At 39.3% G+C, this 27,483-nt stretch overlaps 1 protein-coding gene across 1 annotated transcript; it reads right to left on the bottom strand.

The window, feature by feature from the left end:
• Positions 1–431: 431 nt before the first annotated feature.
• LOC145768408 (sodium/myo-inositol cotransporter-like) lies at positions 432–27,483 on the bottom strand. The gene is made up of 17 exons (XM_082579893.1): positions 27,400–27,483; positions 24,479–24,550; positions 23,323–23,427; positions 23,023–23,082; positions 22,393–22,497; positions 22,030–22,216; positions 20,997–21,083; positions 20,604–20,728; positions 19,924–20,059; positions 19,228–19,335; positions 18,220–18,289; positions 17,912–18,035; positions 16,913–17,041; positions 6,403–6,509; positions 5,729–5,855; positions 2,267–2,378; positions 432–1,116 (listed from the first exon to the last, which is right to left on the bottom strand). Exons 1-17 carry the CDS (start codon positions 27,481–27,483, stop codon positions 899–901), a joined length of 1,956 nt encoding a protein of 651 aa, XP_082436019.1. The 3' UTR covers positions 432–898.

Raw genomic sequence — 27,483 nt, 5'->3', positions numbered from 1 at the left:
ACGGCAAAGCGTTGGGTGGTCTGGGGGCGAAGCCCCCAGCTCTTTGGATAATCACAAAAACTGCTTTATCCTAATGAAAATCTGTTTAAGAGGCCCTAAAATGTGGTAATGAGGTTATTCTTCCATAAGCCCGAGGTCCACCTTCAATACCCAGAAGGTCCGGATTCGGACCGCGGTCCGCCAGTTGAATAACCCTGAGCTAATGCTTGGTAGGCTAGATATAACTTATAGGCCATAGGTTACGGGTGAAAACGTTTGTATTTTCTGTTCGTTATTTAATTGTTTGTTGTATCGGTATCGCAATTCATGAGAAGAAGAAAAATACGATTGTCATTAACTGGATAAGTTACTTTTTAGTTACTTTTTGTGTTTCATGAATTTGCTTGCCCATACGCCCATTTGCAATTAGGAATCGAACTCTAGGATTTCGCAGCAATAAAGTTGTTATTGAATACGTAGCCACCTGGTGTTTCCACGGTACCTGAACGGGAGTCTATTCGGCAGCACCTGTGTCTGGCAAGACAATTACAGGCTTGAAGATGCGAACCAAGATGTGGCGTGTAAATCATTTGCACACAATTTGTTGTGGCCTAGTGTGTATTTTAAAATACCGGTGATGTTATTTTTAAATAAAAGGTTTGATTTTACTTTTATGGTTGCCAGATGGATTGCTTTTGAATTAATTTTTTTTTAATCTGCATGTGTAAACACCTTTGATGAATACAGAAGTTGGTAGCCTACAATTTTAGATGTAGCAGTAGGCTAGTGTGATTTTTGACTGTCATACGCACCCTGCCATGCAAGACTACAATTCAACAAAACTTAAATTTCACTTTTTTTCTTATTTTTAGTAGCAATTACGCAATAGGCATGTAGGCTATAGAGATCAATGAGATTTTTAAGCAGTAAAATATGCCAACATAAAAACACCAGCACCCAAAATAAAGACTAATAGACAGTGAAGCATTAGCTTGGCAGATTCGCTCTGTTCGATGCTGGTAGCTTTGTATTGCTTGACCTTTTTTTCTTCATCTGAAATATTTTCTGTAACATTGTACCCACAAAACCAATCGTAACCTCTTCTGCACATGCTTTGCGGTTCCACAAAACTGACATCTGCAGGTAAATGTTTTGAGGTTCAGCTATTGCTGTTTTTTATTCTCATCATTATAGCGAAGCAAAATTTGTCCGTCCCGTTAGTTCAGCGGTTACGCGCCAGGCTCAAGATCACGCGGCGCTTGTTCGACTCTCGAGGTGTGCGCTTGAGCAACGCATTTCACGACTGCTCTCCATTTAGTGGCACTTAGTGAATGGAATAATTCCCGGCAGCAACACTTCAACAATCGAAAACTTCACTCTGCCAATCTCGGTTACCGGCCCTGCGTCAAGAGCCTCTACAAGTATGCGAAACTATACCAGGAATAACCTATCAAGGCTTTGTCAGTCCGGGGATAAAGATTCAAAACCAACCAACGTGTCATTGCCAACATAGCAGAGGTAGAGAAAAAATGTAGAAGCGACAAAACTGGACAAGATGCTATTGATATAGCCTAGGGCTAGGCTAAGCTTAAGTTGGGCCTCAGCTATGTCTAATAGCCTATTTCATAATCTCTTCGATAGTTTAGGTGGTAGTAATTCTGATGCTATAATAGGCGTATGCTTATCCTACAGTAAACAAACCATCCATGTCAAAACTTGCTACAGTGAAGGACAAACCTGGTGTTCTTTAAACCACTCCTTATCGTTGTTATATAACATTTCCTTATTAGGGTAATTTCTGAATAAAATAAGCCAAATGGGTGAAATCCAAAGGGTAAGAATGCTTTTCTTGATTTTTTAGAGTTACTGTTAATTTGGGCATTTTGACCAGGTAGCCTACGCAATGGAGGCTTTTGACACAGATAAATTACTCATTGTCATGTTTTGGCTGCAGTTTAGCTGCATGACCTGTTAGCTTTGTTGCAGCATGCTTTACAGTACAACGTTGTGTTACGATTGTCACCTGCAGGGCCCGATTTAGCTGATGAGAGGGCCAGGGCACTTTTAGATCGGGGGGTCTCTGTGCAAAAATATTTAAAAAAAAGACTACCTCTACGTCTGCAGCAGCATTAATCCAGAACTGCACAGCATTTTGCAGAAACTTCAAAGGCTGAAAGAAAAACAAATAACACAAAATGACATTTTTCCACGTAGGGGGGCCCTTTAAAAGTTGGAGGCCCGGGGCACCTGCACCCTCTGCCCCTCCCCTAAATCCGGGCCTGGTCACCTGAGCTATCACTCTTTTTCGTGCTTTTTTCATCCATCTCTTCCAACTCCTTTTCCAAATGATCACTTCTCAAACGTTTCCAATGTTTTGTCCACCAAGTGGTTCTGCATATCTAACAAACATGCAATAGTATCAACGAAGCATCAACATTCAACATAGTATCAACGCAGCAACAAAAGTGCCATCTATTATAACGCCGTATAAGAAAAACATGGTCCCCTTGTGAACATTTTAGACAAGGTTGTAATAGATTTACACTTAATTAACGTCCATTGCTAAAAAATTTGTCTAATTAGTCTTCATTCTCCGATGATCAGTCAGAGGAAATGCGATCTCCCATGCCCGCCCAGTTAGCTCAGTGGTTGTCCGCCCGTTAGCTCAGTGATTACGTGCCCGGCTCAAAATCACGCGGCGCTGGTTCGACTCTCGGGGTGTGAGCTTGAGCAACGCATTTCAGGACTGCTCTCCATTCAGCGGCACCTAGTTTCTAGTAAATGGAATAATTCCCCGGCAACAACATTTCAACAATCGAAAACTTCACTCTGTCAATCTCGATAACCGGCCAAGGTCAAGAGCCTCTACAAGTATGCGAAACTACCAGGAATAACCTATCAAGGCTTTGTCAGTCCGAGGATAAAGATTCAAAATCAATGAAACCAACCAACCATGAGCCGCCCAGCAGAGCAAAACAAGAAATGGTGACTGAAGTCTTACACTAGAATTCAGCGTTTCTCAAAGTGGGCGAAATCGCCCCCCTGGGGGCGATTTTGAGCGCCAGGGGGGCGAAAAAATCAAAGGGGGCGATCGGGGGGCGAAAACACTCGAAGGGAGCGAATTTATCAAACCACCAATAACAGTCCAACGCGCTAACAACAGTCCAACGCGCAAACCATTTAGCCTACTGCAAATAGATGATTCCACCTTGACCGACAATGTATCGCTGCTGCTGCTTGGATATGTGCGTCTTGTTCATAATATGAGAACAAGATGAAATGATTTTTGCGCTCAGTCTTCCTACAGATATTCGGGCATCAAGCATCTTTAATGCAGTGAAAAACTTCTACGAAGAGAAGGGGATTCCACTGAAGACTATTCTACAATGCATAACTGATGGTGCTCGGGCAATGGTTGGAAAGCATCGAGGATTCATTGCACTGATGAAAAGAGCAATTCCTGGACTTATTGCAATACATTGTGTATTGTGTAATTCACCGTCAGCATTTAGTTGCCCGTAAGCTCAGTCCTGAACTGCATGAATCACTGAATACTGTGATAAAATGAGTCAACAAGATAAAATCGCAGGTCAAAATGTCTTAACTCAGTTTTCCAATTTGAGCGAGAATGTTATTATAGAAGAACAACGGCAAAAATACTGCTCACATTTAGACATGCTTCATAAAGACATGAAACTTCGCTTTCCAGATCTCGTGGACCTCCATGTTCCAAACTGGGTGGTAGGCCTACAACCATTTTCTACCGAACCTACAGATATACTGTAGAATTGGAACTTCAAGAGCAGTTCATTGATATGCAAACAGATGATGAGTCAAGAGTGAAATTCAGAAATGATCGATACGATTTGTTTTGGTGCCAGGTTGCTGGCAAATATGAGCTTCTCTGTAAAGAAGCTAGAATGTGGATTTTGTCGTTTCCTACTTCATATATGGTTGAAAAGGGGTTTTCGGCTGTGGCATTGATGATTTCAAAGCAAAGAATCGCTTGCTAGTTCATAAACGGGATGATCTTCGACTCTATCTTACGAAGATGTCGCCAAACATTTCAAAACTTTGTAAAAGTCGCCAAGCTCATCCATCCCATTGAACACTGAACATTATGATGTAGGCTATTCATGTTACTGTCAATTTCGTTGATTAAATTCCCAAAACTAAATTTGTCTATCACTCTATTATTATCAATGTTTATTTTACTTGACAGAATTAGGCGGGCGAAATTTTATTTCAATAACGAAAAGGGGGCGATGGACTAAAAAAGTTTGAGAAACAGTGCACTAGATTAAGCATACTGGAAAGCAACGGACAAAATTTTCGTGTCCACATCGAGCTTCTCATTAAATAACTTCACAAGACACAAACGGTATGCTTTATTGAATCGTAGGACATCCTCAACCTTCGGCAAGTCAGGTTGGCATGTAGATAGTTTTGCTTTGTATAGGCGTTGAATCCAGGGCCATTGAAAGGATAATTTGGCCCCGGTGCCAATGAGAGCGTAGCCCCCAAATCAAAACAGAATCAAAGCATCGTGGAAAGGTTGCGGGTCTCTAAACTGATCTGGAGCGGGGTTTAAAAGTATTCCCTGGACCCCCTGTCAAGGCCACTGTTTGAATCAATGTTCTTTCTAACATCAAACAGACCAGTGCCGGTCTTTGGGGTGTGCAAACCGTGCGATCGCACAGGGCCCGCAAATTAGGAGGCCCGCAATTTACTCAGAAAATGCAGTAATTTTGTCATTTCCAATGGAAAAATTCAACAAGCGAATTCAACAAAGGAGTTAGCAACAAGAAAACATACAGACTCAACAGGTGCAACCTATTTCGTACCCTGAAAAAGATCGAGAAAAAAAAACAACAGAGCCGAAGGAGCTGATCGGAGTTGCCGCAAACCTTTCAAAATTTCTCTCGATGTTTTCAGGGAACGAAATAGGTTGCATCCAGACTCAACATAGAGACATAGCTTTATTTCCGAAAAATGCCAAAGTAAGCATGATCCTTTTTCTATGCCACCGGACAGCACCATTTTACAGTAATATTCATACCTAAATTTTTGTTGAACATGCTCTCAGAATGCCCAAATCCAAATTAATTTTTCACAATTTTCTGGGGGAGACCCCCAGCCGCTGGGTGTCGCCTTCGGCGATCACGCCGTCAGGCTTCGCCCGCCGACCGTCAAACCAACCCCCTCCCCTTTCAAAATGCCTACTTACACTACTGAATTGGATCATTGTCATTGGGGCCGCAAAGCATATTCCGCACAGGGCCTGAAATACCCTAAGACCGGCACTGAAACAGACCATCTCATCACAATACCCCAGGTAGTCGGCCACATTATGTTAATTACTGATATCAAATTAATATAACAAGCTAATTTGAAATTCTGGCCAATATATGACGCTAAAACTGGGTTATTTAGTTTGGGAATAAAGGACTTCGTCCCGCTATTATTCACACAACGCTCATGTTTGCCAAACGAGAGCTGCTGTAGCCTACATTGACAGAAAATACATTTACATCATGGTAGCAAGTCAAGTCAATTTATTTGTTTCTATAGCGCCAGATGACAAACAAATGGAGTGAACAAAATCGTCAAAACAATACATCATGCAACAGTAGGTTAGATTGTGACGCAATCTGAGCAACTGCTACTTTGTATTAGAAACAACGTTCTGTATCAAGTCTATTGTTGGAAATCCCAGTAAACAAACATTTGATAAAATGAGTATTCAAACCTGTTCTTTTGATGGGGGCTCAGTGCACAAGCTGACAACTATAGCAACAAGGATGGTGATAACAAAAATTAAGAGAGCGAAATACATGAAGTGGACTTTCCCTATCAATATGTGATACCATTCCGGTCTGCAACACAAATGAAAAGTAAAAATAAATTAATTTTGAAATCGATAACTTCAGGTTAGCTTGAGCAAAAAGCTTTGGGTTCCGCAATAGTCTAACATGTTTGTGTTTTTCTTTGACGAATTAATAAAAATTAAACTAAAACAGAGATAAGTTTGAAATAAGAGATGCTGCAGCTACACGTATAGCCTCTAAATTTATCCTCGGACTGACAAAGCCTTGATAAGTTATTTCTAAAAGTTTTGCAAACTTGTAGAGACTTTTGATACAGGACTGGTTACCGAGATTGCCAAAGGGAAGTTTCCGATTGTTAAAGTGTTGTTGTCGAGGAATTATTCCATCCATAAGGTGCCGCTGAATGGAGAGCAGTCCTGAATACGTTGCCCAAGCGCACACTCCGAGAGTCGAACCAGCGCCTCTTGATCCCGAAGCATCTTCGTTCACAAAGTCACGCGTTAACAAATTGAGCTATCGGGGCGGACGTTCAACTCTTTTGACCCTCATATTGTTCAACCCTTCAAACAAAGCAGTATTTTTTTTATTACCCCACCTGGTATCAGGGATGACGCAATTTCCTGCACTTCCTTGAAATGAAAAAACGATGATCATGCGTATGATTCCAACCACAAACCCCGCCATTAGGCCCCAAAAAGCCCCCTAAGTAAAATAGTTATAAAGTGAGCAGACAAATAGATTCCAAACGCAAAGCTTGAAGTTATTTTTAAAACTCAACTATTAAGTTCTGTTTGTTCTGTAATGGCATCTCGGTGAAGTCCTGGAAGTGAAAGGATGAACCCTGGAGTGGTAAAAAGATGTACCCTTGTATCCTAAAGACTCTTACAAAGACGAGAAAGTTGACGTTTATTTGACTTGATAGGTTTTATTTATTTACTGAAGAAGGACTGAAGAGGACATCTTGTGATGTCGAAACGTTGGATGTTTAATTTGTTGCGTAGTTTTGTGTTTCTGTAAATATAATAAACTTGAATATGTTAAACTTGATAACGTTGCTCGGCTTCGTATGTCTTTTATTTTTTGTAGATAAATTATCTCGTGATCCGTAGGTTACCATCAATTTAACCCAGACTATGTGCTATGGGAAATATTGCTGTTCAACAAGTTGAAACTTTTGCAATTTATTGACGTTAATGTAACGCAGCAGTGCCGGTCTTTGGGGTGTGCGAACCGTGCGATCGCACAGGGCCCGCAAATTAGGGGGCCTGCAATTTACTCAGAAAATGCAGTAATTTTTGTCATGTCCAATGGAAAAAATTCAATTCGATTCCCAAGCAAGTACCGGTATCCTTGAAGTCAGTTGCGGCTTTAGGTTGAGGCAAGTGCTGAAATTGTCGCGTCGGGCCACCTTTACATGCTTTTAGGCCCCCCACGACATTTCACCATGTGCCAAATAGTTAACATGGCAGTGTGACAACAGAATTTCGTTTTGTGACAATTGCATTTAAATAGAATACATGTTAGTAGTTTTAAAACTAATCATTTAAAGGGCCCGGATTTTTAAAATGCCATGTATCAAATCACTTAATATTCTATGAATTCAGGAAACTTCACTCTTGTGAAAATTTAAATGCATGTTACTTCCAGTATTAAACTATCATTATTATGCCCTATGCATGTAATTTTTAAAATCTAATATTGAGGGACCCAGGTTTTTTCAAAACGCCATGTAGGCTACCAAATGTTTAACATTGCTCAGTGACAACAGAAACCAAAATTTTCAGCCTTGTGGCAACTGTGTTTAGATACATGTTACTTCCAGTACAGTACGATACTAAAATGCCATTGTTATTCCATGGATTGAAAATTTCAAGTTGATTACTCTGTAGTACCCACTACCCAACCTAAACAATTTTTAAATCTTAATATAGGCTACTTGTTATTGTATTTAGATATGTACAGTTTGTGCAGTAGGCTACATTGTACACTTATTCATTGCTTGGATTTTTTTCACTGAATAGTAGTATAATCCGGACTGTGATTGATTGATGATATATGAAGACACTGCTTTGGTTGCAACAATTGGGAGATGTTACCTGAATTGCTGCCTCATAAGCAAGAAGAAGAAGATTGATGATATACCAATGTAATTTTTGTACCAGCAAAGGTTGTTTAACTCAATAATAGAGTAGGCTACCATTAGTGATTTATCCATTAGCTATACCTAATCATTGTAAAAGTGGAGCAAAGAAAAAAAGGATTTAAAAAAAGAGTTGTTGAGCAATTATACAAAGCATTCTTCAATTTCTAAGTTTTTAAAATATACTAGTTGCAGTAAATGCAGTAATGACACCAGTGAATCTACTTCTTTGACAACATCTTAAATGATGTCACTACTGGTGGTAACAGATTAATTCCACTAAATTCTGAGGTCAGCTTTGCCTTATTCAAACTCCAGCTGCTTGCAATGATGTTAGATCAATAGCAGAAATGCTCGATTTCCTCTAAATGTGATGTGCTGGCTAATTTTTACCCAAATGACCTAAACGCCAAGTCTTTGCTCGAAGAGCTAGTGTGCGTACAAAATGTCTATTCAGTTAAATTTGGTGTTGATGATAAGAAATCCCAGATAAATATTTTCTCAAACGGCCCTGGCCATAGCATTTTTGCATGTATTTTACATCATTCACTATATAGCCCTAATGAACTACATGGCATGCTTAGTGTGCGCTATACCATAACCTTAAAATTGTTTTACAACATGTCTTTACTCTGAGCTACTAGATGTTGCATGCAAATAGCAAGTGCAGTGGTTTTCATTTTTTTATTATGTTATATATGATACTTCATATTTAACTTATTGGTCACAGCGGTAAACCATAATCTCTTCGTGGGAAAATTTTAACATAAAGTTCCCGAATCCGTTCGTCTGTATATAATGACCGAAGAAACACACACTTGAACTTCTTTTCAAACAGTGTATTTCTGTAAAATTAGCCCGCGGCTATCGAAATGACTGGTGCAACGCCTTACACCTCAAAACTGTCACTACGATACAGATTACTTGGATAAAAGACGGAGAATTTGTCCAGCTAGCAAGCACCAAATAAACCAGTTAAATGTGCGACCGACTTCCAACAAACAACTTCGAGAATGAATCAGAAAAATTTGTGATAACTCAAAGGCACAATGTTTAAACCGGTTTCAACAGGTTTGACACGAGTCTTACGGACGATGGTGCAATTTTGGCTCATGTTTTAGGAATTTCCATGACGTAATATTCAGTAGACCCGAACGGTTTCTACATGACGTTTGACCAGGCGAACAACCGTCTGGAACATAGCGGCCCCTAGTTATGACAGTCTGACATGGCATAACTAAAAAAGAATTGACGACAATTGTGAGCCAATGAATAAAAACACATGATACACAAATTGTTTGAATCACTCACGTTTAAGTTAATACGCAAATACAAAGGGCATGCGAAGAATGAACAGCAATAAGAACACGACGATACATGAAATTGGTACCATAGGTATTAGGTACACGCAAAAATGATGCTATATACAATGATTGCGATAATAACCGACTGTTCTGGGCTCAGACAAGTGTCGGCCACCGCAGACAAAACCAGGCTCAAACCCTAACACTTAGGTGTTCTTTACGGGGGCGAGGCACGAAATATCCCTCAACACATAGTCTACTTTCACTTTCCCCGTACTCTCATCATAGTTGCAGACGGCAACTTTAGCTCTACGAACCACAGGCTTCCCTTTCCTAATTTGTGGAACTACCTCATGCACCCTCCCAAGTTGATACTTCCCACGTTTACCAATGTCCTGGAGAGAACCTACCACTACAAGTTGACCAGGCTCCAAATTCTCGGCCATTTTTAGCCATTTTTTCCGGCCCTGAAGACCTGGCAAGTAAAAATCGATCCATTTACTCCAAAACTGATGAGAAAGTGACAAATTGAACCGATAATCCCTTCTTAGTTGGTCACGATCATGTGGTTGCCCAACAGCACAGTATGGGTCTAAGTATGGGGTCAAAAGTGAGGCAGGGGTGATGACAGTAAATTCCCTAGGGTCGTCACTCAAAGGTACCAAAGGGCGTTCGTTCACGATCCGAACGGCACTGCCAGAGTTTGCAAAATACCATCTCGGTAACAAAAAATCCTTAAGCAGGTCCAAAGAGCGAAGCCACGACTCCCACTCTTTAACAAAGCTATCAGGGACCTCGGTGACCCAATCAAACTTGTCTATCGCCAATTGCTGAAGTATAAGGCGTGCTTTTAGAAAAAATGGCGCTCCAAAGCCTAGCGGATCAAAATTTTGTCCAAGCTGACTGAGCATACTTCGGCGCGTGTGTTTAGCTAAGGGCTTTAAGGAACATGCGATACGCATCTCGTCAGACTCGGTTTGCCACACACAACCCAATGTCTTCGCTGATGGCAAAGTCATATTTTCAGTCTGAAAGTCAATGTCACGAATCAAAGGTGAAAGCATCTCATTATCCAAATTTGACAAGACAATCATAGCCTCCTTGTTAGCACTCCACTTACCAAGTTTAAACCCACGGCTATCAAACAAAGCAATTGATTCATGAGTGATTTGCTGAGCTTCCTCTAAGCTATCAGCCGAAAATATAAAATCATCCATGTACATATTATTTGCAATATTGCAGAGAGTCAATTCACCAGCACTGCTGGGATTCTGCTCGATCATTTTCTTTATAGCCAAGCAAGCGATATACGGACTACTCTTTATTCCCCAAGGGTGTACACAAAAACGAAATGGTACCATCCTACCATTTTCAAGGTCATCATCTTCAAACCACAATATACGAAACAAATCCCTTTGCGACTCAGGTAACTTTATTTGAAAGAAGCATTTAGTCACATCAGCCATGAGACCAAATCTACCAAGCCGAAATCTAGCCAAGACATCTATCAGAGGGTTTAACAAGTCAGGACCCGAAAACATTACATCATTAACACAAGTTCCTCGAAATTCAGACTTGCCATCGTAAACAATGCGCTTTTTTAATTGTGACGTAACAAAGTATAGTAAATACCATTCAAATCCCTTGACATTTCCTGCTTCACCAGTACGCTCAATATAGCCATTTGATTTAAGATCTTTCATGGTGTCAGTAAGGAAATCACGAAGTTCAGGTTGTTTTAAAGCCTTCTTCCTTAAAGCAGCAACTCTATCTGACGCCAACACAAATTTGTTAGGTAGATCAATATCTTCCTTCAACGGAACAGGTATCTCAAATCGACCATCTTTCAACTCAATATTCGGTTCAACAAGTTCTCTAGCCAACTTATCATTGCGAGACAATTCACAGGTTTCATTTTGCAACGTCAAATCCTGAATGACTTTATTCAGGTCTGCTATTTCCATATCACGAGACTCAATTTTACGCTGAAAGCCAGAGATGACATCCGACTCTGAAGACGTCTGCACTCTGCACACTTTAGCAACGCTTTCCTCTAAGGGTGACTTACCACAACAAGCCAACCAACCGAGAGGAGTGAGCAAAGCATGCGGTTCACTACGATTTTCACCAACACGTTCTTCTTTTGCCCACATCAAATAAGCGTTGTCGTTGCCAATCAGTACATCTACAGTACTACAATCATTCAAATGAAACATATTCACGTCATGAAAATGACGGAAACCATTTAAATCTTGTTTATGCGGTAAAGTTTTAACATCGTCAGCCCAAGCTGGGTTAACCACCGAAGTTATATCACAAAACAGTTCATCTGTCTCTAACGACTGGATGTTGAGTTTGACAAGGTCAGCACAAGTAGCTTTCTGACCAGCCAGGGTATCCATTTTAAACGACGCTTTATCGTACGGTTTAAGATCAAGTTCACACACCAAGTCACTCGAAACAAACGTCAACTGCGAACCAGGATCATGCTGACAATACACCAACTTCGATTTGCCAGTCATTGGATTCAAAACACGAGCAGCAGTAACGCGGTTAAAGGCTGCTTTAACATTTCCAATCTTAACATTACGCACAGGAACTCTGGCACGAGCATCATCTTTCTCAACAGAATCCAGAGAATCATGTGACGTCACATAAAAATCATGCAGAAGAAAATAGTGTTTCCTATCGTTGTTAGGCCCACACTTACGACAGTTATTTGCATGAACGCAATCCCTAACCATATGCTGGCGCAAACAATTCAAGCATTTGCCAGCTTTCACAATGACATCTCTCCGATCTTTAGGTGTCAAGCGCAAAAATTCTTTACAATTAGACAAAAAATGATATTCAACTTGACCACGTGACGAACAACAAATGCATGCCGGTAGGTTTTTACGTCTGGCTTCACCACCACGCGGTGCGCCAACAACAGTCGAGTACTGCGAACTCCCTGACATCACATCATCGTGGGGTTTTACGGACGTCTGCCTAACCGGACATGAAGGCAATTTTCCTTTGCCAAACTTTTTAAATTGCTGCGACTCACCAGAATCGCCCATTAGCATAATGCTAAAATCAGTCGACTTACGCGTTTCCTCTCGTACAACAAAATCGAACAAACTCTGAAAAGTAGGCTCATTAGTGCCACCATACTGATCACCTAAAAAGTCAAGATAACGCTGCTTAGCGTCAAACGGGAGTCGCTTAGCCAAATCCAAAACAAAACGTCCTTCTAATTTATCACGCTGACCATAAGCTTGCGCGTAAAGCAAACACTGCGATAATTCATCTTTAAACTCTTTCAGATCACTGGAAGAGGTCGAAGTCAATTTGCTACCATAGCGATACTTTCTAATTTCCGGTTCTGCAAAAAGACCTCCACGAACCCCAAAACGCTGGGACAAGCGAGCTAACGACATTTCTATCCTGTCTTCCTCTGACAAGCCAGGGGTGTCAGAAACCAAATTAGCAATCGTTTGCGCAGCTGTTCTAACACAAGCTGCTTGTAACAAAGTCAAACAAGTCCCCTTAAAGGGCGAAGCTGCCATTAAGGCCGTAACACGATTTTTAAAGAAGATAAATGGCATATTATTACCATCGTAACCAATCAAGGCCGCCTTATCGAAAAACGTCCTACTATTTTGGTATTCAAAAAAGCAATCCTGCTGTTGAGAACTCGATTTAGCGGGAGAAGACAAGCAATATCCCTTAAGGGGCTGAGTGGGCTCAGTCACGTGCACAGCCCGATCACGATCCTCACACACGTTAAAATCAGGAGACGCGATACGCCTTTCACAACCACCCAAATTACGTGTAGCTGGGCGATCAAAACCTAGCGGCGCAGAAAACTGTGAAGGGGGCAAAGCATTACTACTAATGGCGGCCCCGTGACCTGTACGCTCTGGGGGAGGAGTTCGGTTGTAATTCGCAGACCTTGGCTCTACAGCATTCAGAAGACCCTTAGCCGCGGCCCCGAGACCTCCTGAAACAGCTGGAAAACGTGTGGATTGCCCTGGTCCACTCACAGGTTGAACGGGCGTTTGGAAAAGGTTATGTAAATTAAACTGCGATTGATGTTCATTTCTGGAATGCCTAGAAGAGCTCTTCTTAGAGCTACGCCGGGAGCCCGCCTCTGATCGATATTCAGCTAAAACTACCTCTTTTCGTTGTTCAGCCCTCAACTGAGCGTCTTTGAGTGCGAACTCAGCAGCTCTCGCGGCGGCCTCAGCTGCTCTCGCTTCGGCCTCAGCTCTCGCGGCAGCCTCAGCTCGAATGGCCTCAGCTCTCGCGGCAGCCTCAGTTCGTATGGCCTCAGCTCTCGCGGCAGCCTCAGCAGCTCTCGCTTCGGCCTCAGCTCTCGCGGCAGCCTCAGCAGCTCTCGCTTCGGCCTCAGCTTGTATCTGGAGCTCCTCTCGTCTTAGCTGCAGGTTAATTTGTGCCACTATCCGAGACGAAGTCCTAGACATCCTAGTGCTTACATTTGAGGCGCTATCCTCAGGATGTATGTCAGCATCCAACATATCTGAGAACTCACTTTCTTTTTGTTCAAAGTTATTTTTTAACGAGTTAAATTCGGGATCTACCCTATCACGAAGTTCTGCCAAGATTGCAGAGTTAAAGATTTTAGTCAAAAGAGCATGGAAATGCCGTAATTCCTCTTCTAAAGTAGATAACTTAGATCTAAAAATTAACAGTTCCTGCTTATCACTCAAAGAACCTAGGGCTACAGAAAGTTCCCCAATTTCAGTCAAAATATCCCGTCTAAGATGCCGGGCCTCTCGAACTGACTTAGCCTCATCGTTACTGGATCCCTCCCCAGAATGGCCTGCCCGACCGCAAAGAACATCATCAGGCTTAAACTCAGTCGAGTCTACGGCGGTCGAGTCCTTGTCGCCACCGAGTGTAGACATATTAAATGTTGGGGCTAAATTTAACAATTAAAAAAATTAAGTTACACAAACACACAAAATTATTAGGCTACAGTAGTTATAAAAAACTTAACTGCAAAGACCGTAAAAATACAAAAAAGAATTTAAATGCACGATACCGTAGCTGTACGAGTATGAAGTCCTAAAGTCCACAAACTTGCTTGGATTCTTCCACTTGAATCTACAAGCACAGATGGATTGTCTTTTAATCTTCTTTCTTGCCAATGATTGTCAAAGTTATTTTTCTTCTGTACCAAACTGAGAAGAAATGTCTTTACTTTTCTTTGCTTCTGTAAGAGTGTAGACTACCAACCAACAAATCTTCTTTTATTATTTCTTGTACTTCTAATTAGTTCTTCTGCACTAGCTGACAACAAACACGTCGTTTAATTTTATGCCTTCAAGTGCTTCTTGGCCTACCAGCTAACAAATTCGTCGTTTATTTTTCTTGCTTTAATTTCTTCTTGACCTACCAACTGACAAAAATCGTCTTTTATTTTTTATTTTTTTTTGCTTTAATTTCTTCTTGACCTACCAACTGACAAAAATCGTCTTTTATTTTTTATGGTCACAGCGGTAAACCATAATCTCTTCGTGGGAAAATTTTAACATAAAGTTCCCGAATCCGTTCGTCTGTATATAATGACCGAAGAAACACACACTTGAACTTCTTTTCAAACAGTGTATTTCTGTAAAATTAGCCCGCGGCTATCGAAATGACTGGTGCAACGCCTTACACCTCAAAACTGTCACTACGATACAGATTACTTGGATAAAAGACGGAGAATTTGTCCAGCTAGCAAGCACCAAATAAACCAGTTAAATGTGCGACCGACTTCCAACAAACAACTTCGAGAATGAATCAGAAAAATTTGTGATAACTCAAAGGCACAGTGTTTAAACCGGTTTCAACAGGTTTGACACGAGTCTTACGGACGATGGTGCAATTTTGGCTCATGTTTTAGGAATTTCCATGACGTAATATTCAGTAGACCCGAACGGTTTCTACATGACGTTTGACCAGGCGAACAACCGTCTGGAACACTTATTGAGATATACATCTCAATGTGCTTTTTTTCTTGGATTGAGTAGCTGTATTTATTTTTCAATATGTTTGTATAACATGAGGTATTTCACCGCAAAGTATTAAGATGCATGATTGCATGGTTTACGTACTTGATGCATGATGTCTTCAATAATAACACCTTCACTCGTCTTCAAAATTTCCCCTTGTTGTCTTGCCTGTTGTGGCTTAGTTTCATGTACGAATCCATTTCTAGCCTGCTTGATTATGTTTTAACTTGCATTTGCAGGAATGAGGCAAACAATTTAATTAAATGCTGTTCTGCCACTGTATAGCCTAGAAACTGACTCTGACAGAGAATATTGCCCATCTTCAGTTGTAGGGTTACTTTGAGTTTGGCAGCCAGCAGTTTTAGTAAAAACTTTTTCTGAAGTGAACCTGCTGGACATTTTGCAAGCATTTCAAACAACTTCAATCTAGGTACCTACTTCTGAGTTCAGATCGATTCCGACCAATTTAAGCATAATAAGGAGTCCTTGCTGGTTGCTGCACAGGTACATTTGGTTGGGTTTGTTTCTTTTGCATTGTTATATTTCATGCTTAAATATTCCCATAAAACAATATGCCCACATTTCATGAAAGTTGAGCATTGTGTTTTTGATGTATTTTCATTCATGCTTTGTATGCATATTTATGCAACCAAGTAAAAGTAAACCGATTTTCTTAAATCAAATTGGATCAGTAGCGTAGCCAAGTGAGAGTTTGGGAGTTACACCCCCCCCCCCCCCCTTGGAACGCGTGTGATGTCACGATATTGAAAATTATGCTTTCAGTCTTTTGTGCTTTCTAATCAACACTAAATTAGTATGGTATAGGATCTATAATGCTCTACAGCTGTTTAGTATCCATAGTAGTCTGCAGCTAACTCGTACAGTCCATGGAAACACTGCAATATCCACAGCTGTGAAAAATTGCACTGATCTTTTATATATACGGTAGCTGATTACAGTGGTTCGTTATACAAAACTTGAATATATCAGAAATGAAGTAAGTTCGCTGTCTTAAAGCTTTTTGTCTGATACTCATCGAGATGTATGGCGTCTGTTTACATTTTCTAAACTTTGGGTTAACTTTAAAGCATAAAACTTGGTGGCTTACCGGAATAAGATCGTTTTTTGATCAACCAAGGACAAAATTAATCAATAATAAAACTGTAATAATCTGGCAAAAAAGCGATCAACCTATGTCTCTAAAACAAAGTTTGCCTAATTTTAAATGAAACTACATTAAAAGAGCTAGTTACCAAACATTCAAATATCTCAGCCAGGAATTAGCAACAAGAAAACATAGAGACTTGGCTTTATTTCTGAAAAATGCCCAAGAAAACATGATCTTATCCTTTTGCTATGCCACCGGACAGCACCATTTTACAGTAATATTCATACCCAAATTTTTGTTGAACATGCTCTCAGAATGCACCAAATTCAAAGTAATTTTTCAAAATTTTCTGGGGAAGGCCCCCCAGACCCCCCGTCACTGGGTGTCGCCTTCCACGAGCACGCCCTCAGGCTTCGCCTGCCGGCCGTCAACACTCCCCTCCCGTTTCTAAATACGTTACTGAATTGGATCACTGTCCTTGGGGCCCGCAAAACATATTCCGCACAGGGCCCGCAATACCCTAAGACCGGTACTGAACGCAGACGTACCTTTTCATTACATCGAGTCCATAACATTCCGATCAAAAATACGGCTGTGATTGGGGGTGACAGATACCCACTAACTTCCTGAATAGACAGAAAGAGTTGTCCCCCTTGCAAAAGCAGCATGACTGGTACCTGAAAACAAAACAAGGTATGTAGCCTATGTCTAGATGGATAACAGTGATTTTTCTTGCTCTTGTATATAAATAGTGTTATCACAATGATTCTTTGAAATTGTTGAAAGGAAACAGATTGTTGTTGTCTGACCAGTAGAAGATATTTCACAGAGATTGACCACGGATATCTGACAATGAATAATTCAGCAGCATTATCAGTAACTAGATCACTTTTATTAATAATAATAATAAGTCTTTGATGCTTTCATATACACGAATGGGTTGTTGAAAAACATCAAATTTAGTGATAAACTGACCAAAAGAACAGAAGAGATATGCAAGAACGTCAACTTGTCAACAACGTCAACTCAACAGCAACGTCAACTCGTCAACAACGTCAACTCGTCAACAACGTCAACTCGTCAACAACGTCAACTCGTCAACAACGTCAACTCGTCAACAACGTCAACTCGTCAACAACGTCAACTCGTCAACAACGTCAACTCGTCAATAACGTCAACTCGTCAACAACGTCAACTCGTCAACAACGTCAACTCGTCAACAACGTCAACTCGTCAACAACGTCAACTCGTCAACAACGTCAACTCGTCAACAACGTCAACTCGTCAACAACGTCAACTCGTCAACAACGTCAACTCGTCAACAACGTCAACTCGTCAACAACGTCAACTCGTCAACAACGTCAACTCGTCAACAACGTCAACTCGTCAACAACGTCAACTCGTCAACAACGTCAACTCGTCAACAACGTCAACTCGTCAACAACGTCAACTCGTCAACAACGTCAACTCGTCAACAACGTCAACTCGTCAACACGTCAACTCGTCAACACGTCACTAAAAGAGATAATGCAAGAACGTCAACTCACCCAAGCAATACTCAAGCAGACCATGACCAACACCCAGACTCTCCCGACAATCATCAGCTCCCGGACACTGGAGGAGGGGCGGATGACTCGCTTCCAGATGTCAAGTGTGAAGATGGTGCTGGAGCTATCATGAATCAGTTTGAAGAACTGAGTTTACCAAATAATCTTTCAGAACAAACTGGATTCAGTTATGGAGTTACGGTACTGTAAATGACTAATTTTATGGAATTATTTGATGACTGATCAAAACTAAAACTCCATAACTAGCATAAACATTAAACAATGTAAAACATTTAGAATTAACAAACCTGTTGAAAATGGAATCCAAGTCGCTCATCAATGCAGCAATCATGACCGACATCATCAGGCCTCGAGCACCTGAGAATATTACATAACTTAACTCAACAGATATTGGTTGGTTATTGGTTTTGAATGTTTATCCTCGGTCGGACTAAAAAAGCCTTGATAGGTTATTCCTGATAGTTTCGCATACTTGTAGAATGTAGAGGCTCTTGACGCAGAGCCGGTTACCGAGATTGACAGACTGAAGTTTTCGATTGTTGAAGTCTTGTTGCCAAGGAATTTTTCCATTCACTAGGTGCCGCTGAATGGAGAGCAGTCCTGAAATGCTTTGCTCAAGCGCACACCCCAAGAGTCGAACCAGCGCCGCTTGATCTGGAGTCGGGCGCGTAATCGCTGAGCGGACAGATAAAGACAACAACAAGTAAAGACGTATAAAGACAGCATTCACAGACAACAACACACCAACAATTGTAAACAGCACTTTGTCAAAATTCGGTGACCGGTCTGATGAGTCAGTGGTCCAAAGTCTTTATAAGTATGCGAAACCGCAGGGACTAGGCTCTCAAAGAAGCTTTCTCAGTCCGAAGATACATTTAATCAATCAAGTCGTGAAATTCAACTTGTTAAAGTTTGGAATTCAATGGTCAGTTTGGAATTCAAGAGTTCAATGGTCAGTTATACATTATAAGGCTATTTTGAAAGAGTCACTTGTTTTAATTTAGACTTTAGAATATCAAATTTTTTGTGTCTTTGTTCTTTGTGTCAGGGTAATTTAGCCTACTTCTGATTTCAATGCAATGCAAATCAACTTTCAAAAAATTGACAATGCCTATGTGTACAATAGCCGAAAATGCTTGCGAGAATTTATTTCATTATAATAGAAAATACTGTGCTGTGGCTATATTTGGATTTCTATTTCACAGAGCAACATTAGACTACTACTACTACCAATTTTTTATCACATAACTAAGTCCTATAGCAGTTGTTTGAAGATGGTTGACAGTAAAACCTACCGGTCGGCATGACTCCCAAAACAAGACGAGGAAATGCTATGTTGGTGCAGCCTGAAGCACTTTGACAAACTTCTTGGCATACCGCTGGATCGACGCAAGCAACTTCATCTGTAAGTTGACAATTGTTTAAATCATAAGTTAATGATGATTAAACATTTTACCATCATAGACAATGCAAAGCATAACTGCTTCAATCCTTAATGAAACGAGTCAGTTTCTTTTTGTTAGTGATAATACAGATAGAAACAGGAAAAGGATTTCCTAAATATTCAACGTTTCATTTTTGTAAAAGGTTTGTTGAGAAAACACAGATTTAGTGGAACCGCGAGTGGAACTTAAAAGAACGAAACAACTGATCAACAACGTTTTCAATAGCACATTCGGCAGACGATTACTGTATAGCTTAAATTTAGGTTAACTTTTAAATAGTTCTAAAATATAAAATGAATCCAAGACATAGCCTACTGGTGAGAGCTTCTGTGCAATGTTCGGAAGGACACCGGTTCGACACTGCTCAAAAGCACGTGGCTGTGTCTTTGGCAAAACACGACATGAAGTCCACTAGAAGGTGGATACAAAGATTGGCTTCCTTGCTTTTCAAGCCACAATTTAAATCTTCAACTACGCAAGCCTGGTTACGATATAAAAAAAACAACATGTTTATAGACTTATAAATCATAAAACTTGTAAATATACCTGTAAATAACACTCTGCTGATCAACCCTGGGATAACCATGATAAAGAATGGTAAGATCTTTATGAAGCCAGCAAGAATGGTGGCCCCTTGAGCGTGAGATAAACTTTTTGCTGCTAAAGCCCTTTGCACTATGACCTGTATAGATGCGCATTGTCATCATGCGCAAAACGCCAGTGAAGCAATAAATCAATCTGTTTGTTTTTGCTTTTACTTTCCCTTTCATCAGATGAACTAATAATTTGCTAGTGCTAGAAACAATAATTTCCCTGATGAACACCCAATCTTTTCAGTATTCTGTTTAATTAGAAAAGATCATGGAAATAACGTATTCAGAAAGGTTCGCTCTTACGTCAACTGTTTAAAAACGATAGAAAAAGAATATGGTCATCTTAAATTTAATCATACGTGCAAGGCAATGCAGGTTCTCCCAAATAGTTTGGTGTTTCATTTTTTCTTGCCTTCAACCGCACTGCCGTATATAACTTTGTAAATTTTAATTTGTATGTTATTCGCTCTGAGGATGCGCATTGTCATGATGCACAAAACGTCAGTGAAGCAATAAATCAACCTGTTTGTTATTGCTTTTACTTTTATCAGATGAACTTTGCAACTAGTGCTAGAAACGATATTTGAATGATTGTCGACCAAATTTTGAATTCACTTCAACCAAATGATTTACCTGGTCAGTACACCAATACCATATGGATGCCCATGTTTGTCCTAGTACAAAGCCAGGCCAAGGAACATCCGGGTCAGTTGGCTCTCGCAGCATCACAAAGGAGTCATTTAAAGGCAGGCCGCATTCTAGCAAACAGAAACGCAGTAGAAAATTATTGGACTAATGATGTTGAATACTGGTGAGAACTTGATTGCAAACTGCAAAAGAAAAATCTCACAACAAACTTGGCGCTTTATTGCTTCCAACCTTCGACAAGAGGAAAGAACTTAATGATGATAATGATGAAAGGTAGTAACAACTAAAGAACTCAATCAGTGTAGACTATATGAACTCATGGACCATAAAAGTATCAAAAACAAACTACGGTACATAATTTGTTTAAAGTCTCTACACCTGGGTCGAGATCAGGACGCGTAATGTTTGGAATCGCTTTCATGTATTTCTCCTTCATTGCTTCAAATCCTCCAACTTGAATGAGACCTATAACACATAGTAGTGTTAAGTTGTATTCAATCAAGTTATTTTACTACTTCTCCACAATGAAGTAAATTGTGTTGGAACAGAAATTAATTACGAGAGTTTATCTAAAATACAAGCCACACAACCAAGACGGTGAAGTCTCAGGCGTGAGTTCGAAGCCGGTAAGAGTTACGAGTAAGTAAGCCAGTAAGAGTTACCAGCACCCGTGGCTCAGTGGTTATCGCCTTCGGCTCTGGTGCTGGTAGCCCTGGGTTCGATTTCAGGTCGGGTCATACCAAAGTCTTTAAAAAGGGTAGGCTACCGATTGTGTTCTTTCTTGCATAACGCAGTGAGTATAAATCGGGTAATAATCTGGTGACATATCACCCTCTTCCAATCTGCCTTGAGCCAGCATGGAAGCAGTGCGGCTCATAAAATCACATGGAATATTGTTAAGTAATCCATGTTGATGCGCAATCTGCTGCAAGCGGAGATAGCGAATGATTATTAAGAGTTACGAAAGGAAAATTGGAAGTATTTTCAAATAAAATTCGTACAAAATCGTTGATTTGAAGATGGGTCTCTTTGGTTCTACGTCAGAGCTTGACTCCATACAAGCATAAGCTACACACATTATCTTCATCAAAACGTATTCGCATTCAGACAACATAAACAACGAACTACTCTAAGATGAATTATTATCAAGCTTTCTCTCACATTGAGGGTTGGATGCACGAACAGCGGATCATTCATTGATTTATCTAATCCGCCGATCAAGCAGCTTGTTCCGCGGTATATTTTTTTCTTGTGCACCAACGCAACCAGCTGATTAGAACCACCGATTAATAATCCACAGATGAAATTTGTGCGAACTGATCCTCGGTTAACTAAACATACGACTAGCTTGATCAATGCTTTAAACATCTGCTGTTGATGCATCCAAGCCCTAAACCAAGTAAAATCGCACTTAGAATAGTTAGAGTTGCTGCTCCTGAAACCATGAGAATTGCTTGAAGTGTGTCCGTGTATATGACAGCAGCAAGGCCGCCAGTGATTGTCAGCAATGCTGTGATGACAATCAACCCGGTCATAGACAAGTATATGTTCCAACCAAGCGACTGCTGAATGAAGAGACCTCCCGAGTACAAGTTTACCTAAAAAAAAACGCAAAAGTAGTGATAATCGGTCAATGTTAGATTGCTTTCTTTTATTTCTGATCACCATCACAGTAATTACAGTGTATTTAATTACACAATTATAGGCATCACGAAAATAGGTAGCAGTAATAAAACTTCTCAAGCAGGTTTCGTGTATCACTCATGTAACTTACGGAAACTTTTGTGAAGATGTACAATAGCAGAGACAGAACAGCTATTGATACTCGAAGTCGTTTTCCGCCAAACCGTTTGGATAGATACTCAGGCATTGTAACTACCTGTGCAACATAAAAATTGATGAGACTGTTTAAAAAACCAACTTAATTACATTTACTGCAGTACATAAATTATTCAATTTATATACTGTATAAGTGTAGAGGCTAAATCTCCATTGGCAGAGGTACCAGGCAACAATTAACTGACGAATGCCCTTATATTTCAGTTTAATAATTATAACGCGCCAATACGAAAGAAGAACTAGCGCCGTTCTGAGTTCGAAGCAAAATGAATTTTTATCAGTAACTATTGTTATTGGTGTTAATTCGGTAAATCAGCTTGTTGGAATTGGTAATTTCTGTTTAAAATTCAAAAAGGTATTTTGTTTCACCATTTTGTGGTTGCGACTTGCGAAACGTTTAATAATGTCAATTTTTCAACCTTTGTAGATTTCACAGCTTACATATATTTTCCATTAGGATGGGTACAGTCTACCATTCACTAGTAGCCTATAGGCTACGTAAACACTAGGCTACGCAAAAGAGATATTATAATGCTCTCTGAAGAACATTTTCTCACTCGCTTACCCCACTTGTTATATAGATGGGAACAAATAGAAATCCAAGCAATTGAAGCACGATTAAAGCCTGAAAATATAGTAAAAAATATGAATTGCTCGATGCTACATTTTCTGTTTCTGTAAAAGATGTTACGCAGTTCCACCTATTCAGAAATGGGCGTGACCTTGATCTTGAAGATCACTTTAGGGTAGGTTCAAAATTCTATACCATTATTAGCCTACTACTCAGACTTGCCACCGTTCTTAGTTTGACCATTGGGTTAGTTCGGCCTTGATAACATGCAAAAATATAGTTTGCAAGATTTACATTTACTTCCCAACTCCCGACAGCAAACCCGATTGCAGCTCCAGACCCAGCTAAGCCAATGAAGTGCTCGCTACCGATATTGCTCACGAACAACGACGCCCCGACCTGTGATAACAATGAAACTAGATAAATCAGAAAAATAAAATGCTATACAATAACAGGATACAAAATAACAAAACCCTTTATTTCATGGTAGGGCTGTTCTTTAGGTGTGTTTTAGTAATAGGTTTCAGTTGTTCTCGAACGTTCATTTAGATCAGATCAGTTCAGTTTGTTTTGATTTCTGGCCATCACAATAAAAAAACAATATAGGCTATGACAAACATAGCAGAGGTCTAGAAAAAGGTAGAAGCAACAAAACGTGGACTTTACAGCGTGCATGATACCAAAGCAGGTCAATCAGTTTAAAATATGGCACGGTCGCAACACCATAGAAGCTTTTGGACAGGCCGCGTGGCATACAACAGTTTCAACACATCAACCACAATGATTACCAATGTAAGCTATGAAGTGTAAAATTCAGCTTCAAAATTTAATTGAATTGACCTGCAATAGACCTACTAGCTCTTCAGTTGTGGCTTTTATAAGTAGCCTAATAAGATGATTGCTATTAGTAGAAAGCTCGTTGTTACACATTATGTTGTTTTATTTGTATTGATTACCAATACCCTTAATACCCTTGTAGAAGACCATTGAAGACAACTTTCAATGTCAGTTTTTAAAGAAATCTAGAAATGCAAGTTAAGGTAGGCCTACCTGTTGCTGGTAAATATAGCCTATGTTAAAATTAAATAGCAGCTAAAGTTGTTTTTATTGTAGCTTACATAGCCGTGATCGTAAATGTATTAGATTACAATGACGTAAAAACGCGCATCAGTGCAGTGATTGTAAACCCTATTTATTATGATAGTTGTGACCCCTTTCAAAAAAACATCAAGCCTGAGAAGTGAAGGCTACTAAGCTTCAAAAAAAATTTGACTGTTTTTCAAAAGTATGTTTGAATATATGACCATCGCTATTTTTTCAAAAATCAAAGCATTCGTACTGCTCCGTAGACTTGAAGTAGGAAATATCTGCTTCAGTAAATGCTACGTAATAATAAGTACAGTTTAATAGTACAACTTGCAAGCCAAATCGCCACCACAAGTAAACTCACCGGAAGCCAAAGCATGGATCTCCCGGCCAGAAAATACCCACTCACTGTACCTCGGTTCGATCGACACATAGCCTGGAGTGGATATATTATCCATGTTAGTTTTAATCGAAAAACATTGCTCTAGTTTGTGCTTCTATGAGTCTCTTTATTTCTTTGATGGCGTTGTGAAGTATAGCACTATCAAAATAATAAAACGACTTCCCAGCCAGCAAATCAATCACTTTTTTGCATTGATTTGCTGACTGGGCTTCCACAAGCGGCAAGCAAAAATTATTTAAAAAAATGAAAGATGAAAAATAACGTAAAAACAGAGTTATAAAAACATTTAAATTTGTTAGACATTTTAAACATGAACAATATACAAAACAATTTTTAAAACAACAAAACCTAAACCAAAACTAGAGCGCCACTTTACAATGATTTTGATGACAATATCTTTTTACTTTCATGATGATGAAAGGTATTGAAATGTCTGTATAATAATTTTGGTAGAAAGGTGATTTTTTTTGTTACTTGAAAAGAGCTAACATGAGTATGGCCGAAAACGTTTATAATTGTTAGTTTATTTCCATGTTATTATGTTAAATGCCGTCTGGTTGTTAGGTTTCATTTGGCTATTGTATAATAATATCATAGAAAAATTCTTGTCAGTTTGTTTGGTTATTGAACTCATGTAAGATAAAGATGGTTCCCATACTTGATTTCAAACATTCAATGATGAAGAGATATGCAGTATGCACTAGCGAGAGTAGAAAATTGGTACCAAGCAATGTGGTAGCAAGCAATGCAGAGAAAGCAAGCAATGTGGGCAATTGTGCAAACATCATAAACAAAGACAGAAACTAAAGGCACCAACATGAGTGGTCAGTTGCATAAAAGATCTTTTACGAGTACATGTTTGCAGGCTTCATGAAAGTTTTTCAACTCTATTTAATTTTGGTTGTTTAAAAAGATCCAAAAAGATATTGAAAATATTTAAATTCAAGTAGTTGTCTTTAGTCTTTACAATAAGCTAAAGGCTTTGACAAGACAAACTAAGTGCATTAACAGCAAATATTCTTTCAGTTGGCAAACATAAGGGTTTGGATTTCTATTATTTGGTCAATATTCTTCAAAGCACTAAACAAATATCGGCTGGTCGTAACAAACGCTAGAGCCTGTTTAGTATCTTTGACCAATTGACTGCATTAAAGCTTCTGGAATATTATCTTGTTGACATTATAGCTGATAGGACTATTCATTATACGTTGCCTGCAAAGGAACAAAGCAATGAAACTTTCCTGAAGATTAACAAACTTGTTGAACTATAGGCATACGAAGCCAAGTATCTTAATCGGATTTACCATATTTCAGTTTAGGCTACTATAATAACGCTCATATAAAACAAATTTCTATAAATGTTATTATACTAAACTGAAGTATGTTACATTGTTACATCTAATTAAGCTACTTGGCTTCGTATCTCTATAGTTCAGCAAGACTACTATCTCTACTAAAGCTCTATTAACATACTTCTAGTCTTCCGCTTTTTGTTTATTCTTTGTGGTGGTATTGGACTTGAAGTGACCTGTTTTTGCTTGTCAAACACCCGACTTTGCAAAAACCTCAACAAGGTAGGGTATCACTGTTAACCCTTTTCAAGTTGCAAGATTATTAAAGATTTGAGAAAAACAAAACTTTCGTGGATGACCTGGTTACTTGAAGAAACGTCGTGCATCCGTTTGTTGTATTGCAACCTACCTTACAACCTACCAACCTACCTACCTTGCAACCTACCTTACTACCTACCAGCCTACCTACCTTGCAACCTACCTAAGGTAGAGAAACTACCTTAATCATCGATACTTACATACCAACATTTTCGTGTTTTTTTTTTTGTTTAATTATTATCTTATGAGGCATCCTGTTTGTTTTCTTAGACTTGATTTATTTTGGTTTTGGGGCTCTGTGAATATCATTATTACAGGGCCCAAGTGCCCTACCAACGATTCTGTTACGCACTTGATGCTCTATTTAACTACAATGTAAGCTAACGTTTAGTTTTGTTTACATTTTACATGTTTATGTTTACATGTTTACATTTTAGCTTTGATTAGTTTTGTTTAATAAATAAAAAATATATATTTTACACAGCATAATCTAATTTATTTTCAAAGGTTCTTGTGTTGTAAATTTTTGAAAAGTTAATCGCCATTGAATATGCTTGAACTATATTCTTGTCACAAATCAATGATTGTTTTTTTTTACAGTTTCAATTTGAAGTTGAAACTTTGAACAAAGGCCGGGCACAAATGAGATTCTTTTCACAGGATGGTACCATAAGATCAATAAAATCTCGATTAAAGTTGGTAGAAAACATTTCAAGAATAAAAATTTGGAAAAAGTTTTTATTGCCATATAACTAGAATACTAGACACATCATTTTTTAAACATTAACAGTATATTTGTAAAATACCAAAAAAGACATGAATTCAAATCGCAAGCTGCATAGGGGCACCACAGGCTTACAAGATAGCATGGGGGCACCCTTTATAACGTGTTTGACGCCACGCTAATTGGATCAAGCGGAAGAAGGTGCCAAAATGTGCCAGAAAGTGTCAAGTGCCCGAAAATGTCAAATTATGATGCATTGAGCACCTATCTTAATGCGTAAGTTGCAGTAATGCACAGCTTGCAAGTATTTGAGAGTATTTTTTGGCAACAAAACTAGTACGGTATACAAAAAAACACGATTGACTGGACTGGCAAGAAAAATGGAAGGCCTTCTCAGCAGTAAGCAACCACAAGCTGAAATGATGATGATGATGATATTTTTAGAGTCCCATCAACTAAAGTTTTTTTATAACAAAAGTAGGCTTTTTCATAACTATATTTCAAGCTAGGCTATATAAGTAAAAAAAAAGGTTGTTTTCAACACTTACAAATAGTCCAACTCCAATCACCAGTACAAAATAAAGCACGACAGTAACTATGTCCCAAACATCCAAACGCAATCTACTTGACAT

This window comes from Aplidium turbinatum, chromosome 4, assembly GCF_918807975.1.
Source record: "Aplidium turbinatum chromosome 4, kaAplTurb1.1, whole genome shotgun sequence".
Lineage (NCBI taxonomy): Eukaryota > Metazoa > Chordata > Ascidiacea > Aplousobranchia > Polyclinidae > Aplidium > Aplidium turbinatum.
This window is presented reverse-complemented; position numbering and strand designations above follow the sequence as displayed.